The sequence below is a fragment of the Hippoglossus stenolepis genome, chromosome 12 (genome assembly GCF_022539355.2).
Source record: "Hippoglossus stenolepis isolate QCI-W04-F060 chromosome 12, HSTE1.2, whole genome shotgun sequence".
Lineage (NCBI taxonomy): Eukaryota > Metazoa > Chordata > Actinopteri > Pleuronectiformes > Pleuronectidae > Hippoglossus > Hippoglossus stenolepis.
In genome coordinates, this window is record NC_061494.1 from 5,054,468 (window position 1) to 5,070,302 (window position 15,835).

The 15,835-nt window shown below is 42.1% G+C and overlaps 1 protein-coding gene across 2 annotated transcripts in view; it reads left to right on the plus strand.

Moving 5' to 3' along the window:
• LOC118119362 (inositol polyphosphate-5-phosphatase A) overlaps window positions 1-15,835 on the plus strand; it is a 149,982-nt gene that overhangs the window by 117,725 nt on the left and 16,422 nt on the right. For both annotated transcript variants that reach the window (XM_035173266.2, XM_035173267.2), the window contains exons 10-12: window positions 4,030-4,125; window positions 4,627-4,701; window positions 11,766-11,839. In XM_035173266.2, the coding sequence (XP_035029157.1) occupies window positions 4,030-4,125; window positions 4,627-4,701; window positions 11,766-11,839 (245 nt within the window). The remainder of the gene's footprint in view (window positions 1-4,029; window positions 4,126-4,626; window positions 4,702-11,765; window positions 11,840-15,835) is intronic.

Sequence of the window (15,835 nt, forward strand, 5' to 3'; positions counted from 1 at the left end):
CTATGGTTGTGTGGGTTTGGGTAAGCTGACAGGAAAATATCCCAGATTCCTTCATTCATCTTCTGACATCATTGTTCATTTTGTAAAACGGGGCAAAAAAATCTTTTTTCCTCTAATGTATAAATATATATATATAAATATTAATGCAGAACCTTAACGGTGACTGTATATGTCAACATGGTACAGCATCACCAAGACCTACACAATTACAGAATAAAATGTCACTGTCCTCACAAATCAAACCTTACAAAAGGAGGATTTATTCAGGGTCATTTTAATTGAAAGCAGATTGCTTAAGTTTTGACGAAAGTTTTTGTTCTTGGTCTAAATACAAGACTAAAATGCAGTTTTAGCTGACCAGTCTATTTGTGACCTGTAAGCAGAGAATTACAGAATCTAGGCTTCGGACTGAGGAAACTACAAAAAAATGCTCGAACAATGCAACCAGCGCAGTGTTTCTTCTGGGATTTGTTGAAAAAAAGTTGAATATAAGAATAGCTTTTTATCTACTAAGCAAAGCCATAGTATATTTATATATATTTAGTCAGTTAAGACTTTGCTGTAAAAGTTGAATGTAATGTCATTTTCTTTTCTAACTATTGACTTGTGGAACACCCCTGTGTTTGATATGCATTGTCAGGAATACCCTGGTGTGTGTGTGTGTGTGTGTGTGTGTGGGTTTCTCTCTGTTTAAGTTGGGAACAGTGGATCACCTCCATCTGTTGGCAGGACCATAGACAGAAGGCTTGAATCTGTGTGTGTGTGTGTGTGTGTCTTTGCTCTTTGAAGTGGGACAGATTGCTTTAACCTCTCTTCTAAGGAGAGCAGCTGGAATAGAGAGCTCCTTTAAACAGCCGCTTCCTCCTTCGACAGTCATGAGATTATCCTCCATTGATGCACAAAGCCAGCGCCTTCCTCGGCAACCTCTCATCCCAGCCCCCCGGCCCCTGGCCCTCTGCAAACACTCAGCGTTGACCTTTGACCCATAATGCAGAGATGTATTGCAAAGTCACTGTGCAGGATCAGTAAAGGAGCCCAGAGGAGTGAAGACATCCCTACTGTCTCCTGAACTATGGGCTGCTTCTCTCCCGACAGCTGCTTGTTGATATTTTCCCATTGCCTGTCTTCTCTGCTCCCTCCTTCCCTCACACTAATTGGCATGTATCAAATAAGGAGCCAATTGCAGCCAAATGAATTATGGTAACATCGTTTAGGGCAGTCAGTGAGAGAGTGTTTACGTGTAACATGCTTTGGAGGCAGGGACTTTGAAGGGAGAGATCTGTTCATTGATTCTGCACAAGCACCTGGGCTCTGCTGGCAGGAGGGAGCCGACATCACTACACTGATACAGCCTTAAGTGACAGCATGGGGTTCTCATTTTCCCTGTATCACTGTTACTGGTGGCCTCTGACAGAGATGCTGGGATTAGTGAGCACCATGTGTGTGTGTTGGAAGCGGAGGATGTTTTTCCAGAAAGGACGACAGTAGGAGAGCCGTGATCAATTGAGTTCAATCAACCACCACCAACTGCACTGACACACACTGATTGGTCAATCAGTAAACCTATGAAAGGATCGATCAATCACATGTCAGCATCTTGCAGTATGCTAAGGCTCTTCTCCAATACTGGCCACAGTAGCAGCGATGTGCAGAGCTTCTTCTTCGCTCCAACTCTAAAATCTGCACACGGATTCATTAGTATCCTTGAAGCTAAAACACTTTAATTCAGCCACGAATCCCGAGTGTAATTATTCTGGGAAATGACTTTTTCCTTCAAAAAATGGCCGCATTAGCTAATTGTCTTTTTCTTTCTAAGTGAATCTTCCCTGCAGTACCTCTCTTGGCACAAGTTATAGACTCACATAAATGGGAAACCCTGCTCTGTTATGTTACCGAAGCTGCTTTCAGACCTGCCCTGAACTCCGAATAATCTCCTCACATTCTCAGGAGGGGCTGTATGTGAGAACGCAAATGTGAGAGGCTAAAGCAGGAGATCATCCGCAGAATTCATCGCAAGCGAGTGGGCAATGAAACCAAAAAACTATCTCAGGATGAAAAAGTGGGGCCAAACACAGAAGACACCATGTCAAGAGAGTTTTTGGTGAAAAGGGCTGAAGCCAGATTTGATGTATTGTAGAGAAAAACATATGATCTCCGCAGCAGAATGAATATGTTTCATCCTGCCTCTGCCTGCTGCATCACCCCTCACCTGAACGCTCCAGAGATTTCTGTGTAGTTGTAAAGGCTTCCGAGTGGAGAATCTGCTTTTTTCATGTGTGAAAATTACACTCGGAGAAAATCCTGACCCAATTGTGCAGACATTCTCTGGAGTTCATGTCTGAAAATGGCTTAGATGTGTGAGCAGAGCTTCTCTGTTGCTCTTGCAATAGGCCAACTCTTAAAATCTGCAGATGGAATCATTAGTTTCCCTGAAGCTAAACCTGTTTAATTCAGCCACGAATCACGAGTGTTATCATTCTGAGCAATGACTTTTTCCCTTAAGAAAAAACAGCATTAGCTAATTGTCTTTTTTTCTATGGGAACCTTTCCTGCAGTGTCTCTCTTGGCACAAGGTATAGATTCACACAAATGCAAAACCTGTGGCCCAGTTATCTCACTGAAGATGATGTCAGCCCTCTCTTGTCTCAGTAGAAGCCAACACATCTCTGTTCACATCTACATGTATTTGCATGTACTTCTTTATGTACCGCTGCCAAATGAAGACATATTCATATCCAAGCTTTGTTTACTGGATCATAAAAAATCATTTGAACATGAATGGAAGGGATGTTTCTCTGCTTTAATATTAATACGTATTGTGCCAGTAAGCAGTTTGAGCTCCTGGCTTCAGTAGTCGCGGTGCGGAGGCCAGAAATTTCTGCTTGACTGAATTTTGGATTTGCAGAGTGGACGACAGAAGGAGGGTAGCCTGGAAGAAGTATAAGATGATTATAGAGTCCAAAAACATTAAAGATCCATTTGAGAAACATATTTTTTTAAAATGTGATACTCACAACCCTTACTTGACCTTATGGAAACAGTTTTTGCTCCTTCAATCGGAAGCGAAAGAAAAAAAATGGCCACATGACCACAATTGGTGCTAATCAGAGACGGCAGAAAAATGACTGTCTGTGGTTGTCTTTGCAAGCTGCGGCTACAATGACTTTTTGACAGGGAAAGTGTCTCTTGCCCTTCTCACTAGCTCCTTCTTTGGCCTATTCATTGCACAAAGCTGCTTAAGCGCACTTAAGCGCATTAGCATTTGGCTGCCAGGGGACCATATTGACCCTGCATTTGGATGGCCTAAATGAGTGAAAGATGGAGCGATTTGTTAGGGCTTTAGAAAGTTGCTTTTGGGGAAGGGTGGGTGGGGGGGCAAGCACGGAGGAATGGGATTGAGGCAGAGGGGGGGACTGCACAGAGTTGTTCCACTTTCTCTCAGGGCACGGTGTTTGTTCTAATCTGGTGTGAAGTTTCTCCGTGTCCGAAGCGGGACTGATTTGTGACATTTCAGTATAAAGGGCCTTTTTCTGCTAGCTATATTGGCTTGACCTGATTATCTGATCTGTGCTTTGAATTTCAATCAGGTCGACCAGTCTCCGCCGTGTGGTATGGGAACCACTGGCTGAGGGATTACCTCATTCAACTGTCTTCAAACACAGATGGTCGAATGTTTAACTAATTGTTAAAAGAGTCCACAAAGGGGAATTTAACCATGCACACAGTCCATGGGGTCAGTGCTTAGACCCAGATAAAGTGAGGGGACAGTGGAGGTGTACTTTGTGAGATGGTGCTTTAAAAATCTTTCAAACGCAGCACAGTGTGGTGGAGGGTGCTGCTCACAAAGCATAGGGCACAATGTGCGGATGTGATGGAGTGGGGGGGTATAGGCCATACTTAAGCTACCTATAAACATCTAGGCGACATAATAAAATCCTAAATATAAATTTATAAATTATTTCTATTGAAGTATCATTCTTGTCCTTTATTCTAACGCGTCAACTCGCTCTCTTCTCCTCTCACCTCCAGAGTCTTTGCTCCACTGCCACCCTGCAGACAGTCAGAGCCGCCGACCCCAATGAAGTTGACAAGCTAATATTCCGAGAAAGTGATAATGACCGAAAGGTAAGCTGTACTGCATGAATGCTGCCCGACACAACACTCAGTTTACAAATTGAACAGAAACTCTTAAACAAAATGTAACTGTTAGTGTTTTCCTACCAGATTTGTGTTTTTTAATTGCTAACTAATTTGTTTTAAGACTCGCTAAAAATGTATCTGCCCACTATCAATCCCATTCAAACGAACTGATTCACTGTAAAAACCCACCATTCTATCTCATGGATTTAAATAAACTTAATTTAGCACAATCAAATGTTCAAATACTAATTATTTTCCATATCTACATTGTCTATATTGTCATAAACCCTCAACCTGAGGTATTACAGGTTGTGTTAACATGTGGTATAAATTACTGGGATACCTCAGTGTAGAATGAACAGCGCTGTCTGCCACTGCAGCACACCGCTGTTCATTAGTGCTCCCATCAGTGCTCTAATTACAAAGTGAAGTCCACATTCGTATTGGTATTAATCAAAGCTCCGTTTCTCTCTCCTCTTTGATTAGGTGGTTCTTCAGCTTGAGAAGAAGCTTTTTAATTATGTCAACCAGGACGTTTTCCGGGAAAACAATGGGACCTCAGTAAGTCACCCCTGTGCTTTCTAACCCTGCATATATTCATCTACTCTTTAATCCCTACTCTCACTGTAACAAATTTGATATCTTATACTGGCTTTATAGCATTTTTTCCACGGTATAGTAACAACAGATTTTAAATTGAATCTCTGACAGGCACAGAACATAAGAGAATGAGCTATACGATTTGATTTGAGGCTTTGTATATTTTGACAGCAGGTACAGAAAGGGTAAAGGTAAAATAAACACAAGTCATTTGTAGCTACTGAACCTTCATCATGCAGAAGTTGATGCTCTCACTTCATTTTGGCCTAACACACGGTCTCTTTGTCCCTGCTGAGGGGCCAAATGTCTTTGGATTAACTTTTAAATGAGACTTGAGTGTGGATGAGGTGAGTCTTAAGTGTCTGCAGAAGAAAAACACCCGGCACACTCCTCCACTTTTATATGGCTGTATATTACATTAAGTAGTTCAGAGTTGGACCTTGTTAAAATCCCAAGGAACCTTGAACACACACTCGCTCACCTACACATCAACAGAATGGCCCATGAAGCCACAAGTCCTGACAGAGTGGAGTTTATTACACTGTTGCACACATTATATAAAACATAGTAGAAGTTCTTGGAAATAATTCCGTATTATCCTTTTTGTATTATGAAATTTGGATTCTAATTTATTTGTTGACTCGAGCTAATTAATGATTGTAGATTTGTTTCTCCACATGTGACAGTTTAGGCCTTAAAAACTCTGTTGTAGTCTGTGGAAGAATGTTCAAATATTACGTACTAGGTCTTAAATATGTTTAGGTAGGTCTTAATTACGTTAACACTACTTCATCACACTTTTAAATGATTTTATAATTTGGCTGCATGCATACTTTGTAACATCTCCATGTTTGTTAGTACTTTTAGTAGTTCCAACGTTACTCAATTATGGGGAAGTGTAATTCTGGGACTCCGAAATTTCTTCATATGTGTCGTACATGACATGGATCTTAAATTGTATTCATTATGGTCTTAAAAAAGGCTTAAAATTACATTTACAATTACAAGCCATTATTTTGCACATTTGTTCCATATTCCAAAATGTCCTTATTCATATTGATTTCTTCCATCTAACCCAGTTATGGATGTCTAGGTCAGGTTCAAGTGTATTAATGTACCACATCTCAACTCAATTACTGTCTCATGTGTGTGATATGCATTTCATTTCTGTGTAGATTATGTGCTGTAGGTAATTATATATAAAATGTACATTTAGTATTTTTGTGTTTGCATGCCCATTCATACGATAAGGGATTTTTTTTACTTTTGTTTACCACCAAAACTACATCAGGACAATATAATTGGTGTCAAATAAGTTTTCAGTCACAGAAAAGTCTAAAATTAGAATTAGAAAAAAATTAAATAAAATAAAGCATTACTTAATTATGTATTATCTTTGGTAAAAAGTGGGACTCACCAATGGGAGGTTTGTCATTTTTTTGAGAAATAATCAACACATTACCTGGATGAATATTATTTTATCACTTCTATCTCCCCTGTCAAAGCATATTAACAGGCCACCACCAAAATAGCAGCGAAGGACATGATTCAACTGATTAAGCAAAGATGGAGCCTGAAGACAGAGATGCTGGCACTTATTGACCCTGCACATTGTACTGTTAGACATCACTGACTGTGATCAGCAGAAATACCTAGAATGTGTAACAGTAGCTGTAGGAGGCTGAGGTACCCCCTCGTTTCCTTCTCCCTCCTCCTCCTCCTCCTCCTCCTCCTCCTCCTCCTCCTCCCCCCCCCACCGAGGCAGACAAGATGGATGACATAATGGGGGCATCAGAGATAATCTGATGGTCATGGTCTAGTTAAACACACCATGTTATGATCCTTATAAAACAAACTACCTTTCCAAAAGGATAAATGTTCCTCCTCACACTCCTCCACTGGGGAAGGGGGGGGGGGAAATCCATTGCATCCTTCATCAACTGTGAGACTTGTACCGGCTTGACAGAAATTTAATTCGAGGCAGCTCTTGAAAATAATTATTGTATTTTGAGAGGAGTAATCATTGGCCAGGACATGATTGAATGTGTCCATGCCTATTGACTTTTGCTATGATTAATAGGTTTGTTTAGTCGATATTCCCATCGAAATTGTATAATTAATTATCCCCAGCGCTGTCACGGCGGGACGATGGAGAGCCCTGATGAGTATTTGGGAAGATTAAATTTTCTGGGCTTTCGTGGCGTCAAGGGGCACCGCGGGGCCTTGCTCCGGCGGAGAGACGGGAGTAGCGTGATTGTGTATGGGTGTGTGCACGCATGCGCGCCGTGCATGCTTGTGCCGTGTGCGCCCTCGGATCCGCACACTTTCTCCCTCTCCGGGAGCACACACCCACAGGGCCGTCCCCATTGATTTTGTTTCAGTATCTCTTTATTGTAATTTTATCAGCGTGGTGTCGGCAGATGGGGGAGCGGGAGAGGAGGGTGTGTTTGTGTACTGGCTGTAGTAAGTGATGAACCTTTCTGTCTGGCCTGCCTCTCCTTGTCATGCCGGCGGCGTCGTCCTCCGCATTACTCACAAGCCCAGAGACCATTTTAAACATGAGAGGGACATAAAAAAGAACAAATGCTGCTTCAAATCCAAAGTTCTTTCATATTTTACCCGTCAAAGCGCCTAAGTGGCAATGCAGAAGCCGAGCTTAATGAAATCTGACCTTAAAGGATTTAAAGCGGGCTTATATAAAGTGATTCTGCATTGGGGATATGTCTTTTCCTTTAGCTTGTCCTCTATTCTACTTCAGGAGAGTATCGACTGCTTATTTAGCCTCATCAGAATAGCACACACGCACAGTAAGCTGCCATTGCCCAGGTTTGTTTAGTCGATAATCCCATTGATATTCCAATCTTCTAGCAATGTCTCTGTGCTGAAAAAGTCAAAAGTGTGTGGAGAGCCATTTGTCGTCATTTCCTGATCAGTATATCAGAACTCAGTCCTCATCTAATCTCATTCCTCTCTACTACATGCTTTAACAGACATGAAAATAAGAGCACAGTGTTGTTTTGTTTGGTTTGGCCGCTCCCAGTACCAATCAGCCCCCCCCCTCCCCCCGTCAGTGACAGTTTATCGCTTTTCCACACAAAATAATGAAGATGCCATAAAAAGAAGGAAAAATATGGCCCCTGCAATGAAAGCCAAGTGTGAGGTGTAAAAATCAAATTAAATGACCTTTCACCCCAACATTTATTGATGGGTTTTAATGGTGGCAGGTGTTGTCACAGGAGATATTTGACAACGCGTAAATCAAAGCACAATTACAGGTGGTGGACGGTCCGCCAGCACGCTGAGGGGAGGGACAGTCGGGGGCCAGAGACCTCATGTTCCCTCTTTTTTCCCCCTCCTTCAACTTCCTGCCTGTGAACCATCACGACCACTTTGATTTAAGAGCGCACTGATCATCGAAGCAGTCAGAAATTTGAGCCTATGACAGGGTAGTTTTTACCCAGACACTTCTTCATCTTTGTCCCTCTGTGATATTGCCAGAGCAGCAGCATCTCGCGCCACTTCCTCCCCGACGCCCAAGGTCACTTCTGCCTCGTCCTGGCTGTATAAAGTCATGAGGCCTCCAACCAATATAAGCTTCTTTTTTTATTTTTACTACCGACCTACCAGAGTGGCGGAGCATTATGCTTAATTGACCTGGGATGAAATGTAGCGTGAAATTTGTGGCCGCAGGCTTTTCCATTCACCTGAATGAATTACTCAACAGTCACTTAAGCCCCACACTCCGTAGATACACACAGCCATATGTTGCTCATCCCCTGCTGTTTAAACTGTGTCACACACTCATAATCCCAGGTGATTTACCTCAAACAAACAGAATCACACCTGTGATCATAGATACACATGTGTACATAAACAAAAGTCTCAATTATTGATTTCCCAATACCTTTGTCCCAGGCTGCAGCTCAATATATTGTACACACACACACATTCACTGATAAATCCGCTGGGTCAATATATCAGCTGTAGCCAGTAAGTAACAAGAAACTTCAGCAAAGAAATGCCCAAAATAAAGATATGACATTTCACAGTTTTTCTTGGAACTCTAAAATATCATCATATATATAATTTTTCTTTAAAACATTAAAAACAGTCTTTAAAATGAATTAAAGTTATTGTTCATTGTTGATTCATTGCTACTGAACTGAACAGCAATTGTTCAATCATAGCTTAGCAACCATTTGGGAAATAGATCGTAGGTGCAATTTTCTCTCCGAACCAGAGTGAAAACTAACAAGCTGAGAAACTGACATGGATTTTGTTTTTTGTCTCCAAACCTGACCCGAGCCCGGTGTGTTTGGTGATTACAGGCACATGAAGCCTGAATATCATTTAAAGAAAATTGACCCTGACCCTATTGGACCTGTTAGGCTCTGTATCCTCACTCTATATACAAAGCATAATTAAGTATAGCTAAATATTACATTATTTACTTACAGTAAATTGTATCTTTCCCTAAAAATAGGTACAGAGCACATATGTGCTACAACCAATCGTGTTACAGTCTTTCCTGCACAGTAATCTGTGGCATTTATAGCAAACAGGAGACTTCTGTTTGCAGACTTTTGTCTTTAAAGCTGTGCCTCTTCACAGGCAACGGACTGTTAAGTGCCTTGTTAAATCTGCACCAGGCCCGAGAAGAGACGGCGCCTGAAGGACAAACTCAGGGAACAAATGACTCTCGCTGACATTCCATTACCTGGGAGCTGCCCAGCTTAGACAACTGCAAATATGAAGTGGACAAGTGATAACTGTCGGACAACAATTACACAGATGACAGTTTAGACCTGGAGCGTGAAGCATCTCCAGAAATGAGATCAATGTAATGTTAGATAATAGTTTTATACCGTGGCATCATGGGAGGAATGTCTTCATCAATGCTGGTAAAAGTTTAAAATATTGAAAAGTCAGTAAGAGGTAGTGTTTTTTAACCAACACGTGAGGCTTTTGTTAGCTTAATCATCTACCTCCGTACAGGTAATGAATCAAATAATGAAGCAAATAATAACTAATGGGAAAAAAACAGTGTGGGCTAGAAATGAGAAGCAGATTGTTTTTTTTAAACTGCATATGTATTGTGCATGAAGGGAAAGCGCTTACTTGACACTGACTGTCATTATCACATTAAACAATATATATTGTGTAACTATTGATATAAAATATGGTTAATATATAAAATATATATTCTGTTTATTGACACTGTTTTTCAGATTTCTGTAAACGCTCAAATATCAAAATTGATAAAGGCATCACAGACTACACACACACACACACACACACACACACACACACACACACACACACACACACACACACACACACACACACTAGAGGGTGGATGGTAAAACGGGGTGTACAGTGGAGCGTGGGGTTGCATCCCCTGCTCTGCCATCCCTCATCCACAGTGTGTGAGTCTCTCCTGTGACCCCGGCAGTGTGAGTTTGATGAATGCCACACATCTGCCCTCCTGAACCTCTGAGACTCTGACTGGGAGGCCCCTCTGCCTGCAAGTAATGGCCACTGTTCTACACCACTGACACACAATCACACACACACACACACACACACACACACACACACACACACACACACACACACACACACAAACACATAGCGTCATCGTGAACGCACTTACTCGACTCTGGCTTATTTGCGGGCGTACTCGACGGTCACGTGGAGACAAACAATGTGTGGATGGTCACACATGCACAACATAAATATGTCAGTGTAGATGGAAGACTGTAGTTACCTTCTGCTGATGTAATAATACTCGTATGACACCCACCTCCCTCCTCCCATGTCTCCACTTTGCGAGAACGTCCTTCCCGAACATTCCCCATGTGCACCACGTTGATATTTCATCATGTATCCGTCAACACATCGCTGCATGTATTACACCAATGTAATGTCATTAACGTCAAGCTGCCTTACTTCAGGATGAGGTCTTCGTCGGGCCATAATTGTAGCCCGGTGTTTGAAACATGCACAATAGCCCAATTTACCAGTAACCGAACATGCCTCGCCTCCATCCTGATGTCTTCCTGTCTGAAAGGAAAGGGTGGGCCTAGCGCGAGGTCCGCCAGGGTTGCTGGGAAACGTCACTGTCAGTCTCTCAGTGAGGCAGTCATGCAGGTGCCCGAGCTACCTGTTCATCTCCCAGATAATTAATGTGTACAAGCAGCCGCTAATTGCACTTCTCACTAATGATTTATGGGTTTTGTGAAAGGGGGGAAACTGGGGAAAGTGTGTGTGTACACTCTAGTGAGAGAGTACAGCTGGGTGAGGAGACATGATTGATGAAGAGTGTGTGGATGCACGGTTAGTGCGGAGAGAGAGACCCCCCCCCCAGAAGGAACACACACAACTGGTCAGCTGCTGTCAGTTTTGGGCAGTGTTAGATGTAACTCAATCAGCCCAAAAATCCTTGTCAATTCAGTTTTTTTCTATGTATTCTTGTCTACAACTTACTGAGGCCGAGGCCTGGAAATAGAAGAGTATTGACTTCTAGTGTCAGTTAGGATGAGACATCAAATTAAAGTGTCTGAGTCAAAACAGGCTTGAAATTGTCAGTGAATTGTCTTGACATGTCTCTGTACGTTGGGAAAACCCTATTTATTTTTCTAAAGACAATTTCAAAACAGGAATGAACACATATAGTTTATCATAAAAATGACTCAGAAGGACATGGAACTGCTCCGAAGTCTACAGTGGAAAACTGTTTATTTGTACCATAGACTGTATATAAAGATGGACAACGCATTTCCGCTTCCTCCCATTGTACAAGCATTAATCTAAAATATTGTGTTTAGTAGCGTTGCCATCTTGCACATTTGGAGCGAGAGTCTGCACAGTGGTGATCGTGGTGAGGAGCCATGGTATCAAGGTCCTGCAGATACATGCGGCTGACCAATCGTAATTCAGTCTCACTGAATATGTAACAATGTAAAAACAAGAACAAATAATTTAAACTTTTCTCTCTTTATTCCTGTTCTTTTTTTTTTCCATAGCTTTTAGTGTTTGACAAGGAGCTGTTGGTGTTCAAGGATCGGCTGCATGAGCTGGAGCTCTCATTCCCACCCAGGTACGACAACTTTGTGTTCACACTACTAACATCTACAACCCAACACTAGTCTCAGGCCCTGTTTATACCTGGCATAGCATGTGTCCGGGGTGATATGAATAGTGTCTCAAATTTGATCCTACTCTCTGACGTTCCGGCATTGATATCATGTCCTGCATCTTTTTAGCCACTTGAGCAGCATGGCTCTGTGTGGCACTGCCGGTGTATCTGTCTGTCTTCCTTTCCACCACTTTGGTCGTGAGTGAAAAATCTCAACTACATGAAATGTTGACATTCAAGGTCCCCAGAGGACGAATTCCTTGTAAACCTATGGCACTGACTGTTCCCCTTGCATGGGGTTGGCTGTCTTTGGTTTTACAGTGAAATATCTCTTCAACCGTTGAATGGATTACATAGTAGTTATAGGTGGAGACATTCAGGGTCTTTATCATCTTTGGAGATCAGGGCTGTTGAGTCTCGTCATTTTGAGCCACTGTGGGATGACATGAATTTTTAGATGTTCCATGTTTGATCTTACTGGTCTTTAATTTTAAATGTCTTAAAAATCATTATAATAATAACATTTACATGAATGAATAAACATTGTACATATCTTTCAATTACATAATGAGATGAGAAGTGATTATGCCCAAAGGTTGAGTTGCATCTACCAAACAAAGACTTGATGGGCCTGTAACACAGATGTTTTTAATTTAAAGTAAATATCATTTACAGAGGACAGTTTCTCAAAATATACATCTACACCACTTACAAACCAGTAAAAGAATAACTTCTTCTGGTTTGTTACTGGTAGTTTCAAAATGTGTCTTCTTTATGGATTTTATGGAGCAGCATTAATGACATAATAACGACCTTTCTTTCCTGTGGAAACCATTTATTTTTAAAATGACTCTCGTGAGAGTCATTTTAAATTATTCCTAATTATTTTAGGAAATGACAGAATGAAACGACATGACTAGAGCAAACCTGAAGCCTCAGGAAAGAGCCACATGTTGGTAAATGCAGTGATCATGTTCACCAGACCTTGGCCGTAAGGAGTTATTATTAATATGTAAAATCAGAAGGAGTCGGTCGTCCCCCTCTTTGTCCAAAATGGTTTCATGAAAGCTGTTTAGATCTGTGCTTGATGGGTATCAGTTTTTAAGTACAATTGGATATGGTCCCAAACTGCTCCCATGTGTATCTGCGTACATGTGTGTGTGCGTGTGTGTTGTGTTTGTCGCTGTGCGTTGGCTTTGAGCGGCATTGGTATTCCGTCTCAGTGGGACTTGGGGGAAATTGGAGCGGGTGGTCTCCTCTCCTCTTCCTCAAACAAATGCATTTGCAATTAGCCCTTTCAGAGGAGAGGGAGGGCAAACATGCGGCCGGCGTGGAAATATGTTTCGGGAGCAGCGCGTTAATGGTGCTTGACCTTTGCCGTCGGTTGTGACTCAATCAGTGCAGATAATGAAACGCTGTAATCAAACAATAATTACTTGATAAACTGCTCTAGTGGCAGGCGCGGGGCGGTGGGGGATTTTAGAGTGTGTGTGTGTCTGTGTGTGAGAGAGGGCATGAAATACACGGAGCTATCAAAATGTGTGTGTGTGAGAGAGAGTGAGTGTGTGTCAAGGTTCTTCCAGTCCCTGTTTTTTAAATGACTCTGTGTCTTAATCAGGGACCCCATTTACATCACTTTGCATAAGTGACAGGTGGATTTATTGTCCTTTTACACTGGCTGACTTTTGCACCTATCCATATAATACTGAATCATCTCTCCACAGGGAGGAATGAATGTGCTGCTGAGGAAGAATGCAAATGATTCTCTCATACTCATACTGATGATGAATCAAATGGATGAAACCCAGGAGCAGCGTATGAAATTTGATTTGATCTACTCTGTGTGTGTGGAACAAGCCACATTGTCGGCCTTGTAATGGGTAGCAGTGGCCTAGTTAAACTTAAACAACCCCCTCCTCCCACTTCTCACATACACACACACCCTACACACACACACACATATACTGATACCCCTCCCCCTGTCAGGTCTGCCTTGTGCTCCTTGAGCAATCAAGCCTCAAGGATTGTTCTCCATCACATTGCCTGCACCGGACCAGCCCCTCACCATCTGTGAGGTTATTACTCTTTTTAATGCAGGCCATCGGAACACACCCTCAGTGACACACACACACACACACACACACACACTCACTCATGCACGCACACGGCTCACTTTTGTTCAAATCTATAAATCAATAGTAGTCACAAACATTTAATCTGCAAGTTAATTCTGTCTGTTGTCCGGCGCCGGGTAAGAAGTTGTCACAAAATGAGACATGCTGTCAGGTGGATAATAAATTTACCGATGGACAAACATATGTAGCTGCAGCCGCGGTGCAGAAAATTGTATCTGCAGCTTTATATTTTTTAGCAGCTAACTACAGCTGAAGCATCAGTGGTCAGCAGCTCGTCTCATGCAACCTACATCCAGGTTCGGCAGACATACATCTCTGTCCCTATAAATGCACACACATGAATTCTTCCCCTCCAAAGCTTCGAAATGCATATCGTTTTACTTTCAAGAAGTCGTCGGTCAAAGTTGGCCGTGACTAGTCAAAGTACTTGGGCACTGGGGTGAGGAATTTGCCCGGGCCTCGTCACAGTTGGACCTGGAGCCAGGCGGCTGCCGCGCACTGATCAGCCGCGGTACGACTCATGCGTGCACTTACAGTCATACACAGGAGCCCGTGCATGGTTTTCATAGCCAGTGTTCTGAGAGAGAATGGATGAGTCTATTAATCAGAAACCAATCATTTATTTAGACGTAGTTTCTCCATCAGGCGTAATGTATGAGCCTCCAACCAGCCATTATATCATTATCTCTGCATAGGCTACAGTGCGGCCATTTGACTGAAGATTATGGTAAGTTTTACTCTACATTATGGTTCTTTTGATTTCATACTTGAAATGGCATAATAAAGGTAATATCCCCTAAAACATACTAAGGCAAAAGTAACTTATTCATGTATTTTGATTGATTTAGAGGAAAGCTTTTAGTACTCTCCTGATCTGATTTCTTTGCCCTTTTTTTGCACGAGATCGATGCAAAAATTGAATCGGGACCCCGGCTTCAGAAGGAAAAGCCGTGGACGATCAGGGAGCAGTGGAAGAATGTATTCTGCCTGTAACATGGTTACTGGGAATGGGCTTTGAGGGAGATTTTGAGTGACATCAGAGCAGCGGGACAACTCCATCAATGGACAAATCATGAGTGATTTCATGGCAGCGACATGGTGTGGAAGTTGTGCAGGGAGAAAAGAGCTGGCGGGTAGAAGACAGAGGAGGAGGAGGAGAGTAAGATGGCTGCTGTCCCATATCTGTGTCTGTAAAGGAGGAGGAGAGCCAAGATCTGGATACGAGCGAGATACAGCTAGTGTCACTGCAATTACATTACGGCATTACAGGTTGTTATGTATGCATGTTCACAGATGTCTATATATGGATCTTTGTAAGGGCAACAAAACGTGGAAATTAGGATTTCTTGGCCAACAGGAAAATGTGTGAACCCCCATCCTTTATCGGCTACAATTATTTACTTAGGCTACAACCATACTACTACGTGTTCATTTGGATATGGCATTTTCAAACTAAAACGGTTTCTTTCAGTTTGAATCCCTGTTCATACCAACATGCCTGAAAACGTTACCTAAAACCGGCGCTCCATTACGTGCTGAAAACGCCTCTGGAATTGTCAAAGATTGTCCGAGTACTAGCTTGTCATTTACGCATTTAAGCAGTTGTATCATTAACCGCACAACAGCTGTTAGCAAAGACAACAGAGTCAGCAACGATTGTAATTGATTATCACACATTGGCAGTTAATTACCGTGTCATAGGAGCCTGACGAATCATTTCCAAAAATGTTTGTTTCTGCTCGATCAGACTAAGACACTGAACCAGAGTTTTCAAACTAAAACAGAGTCAGCAGCGTTTTTCCAATTTCTCAGTTTTAGGGGC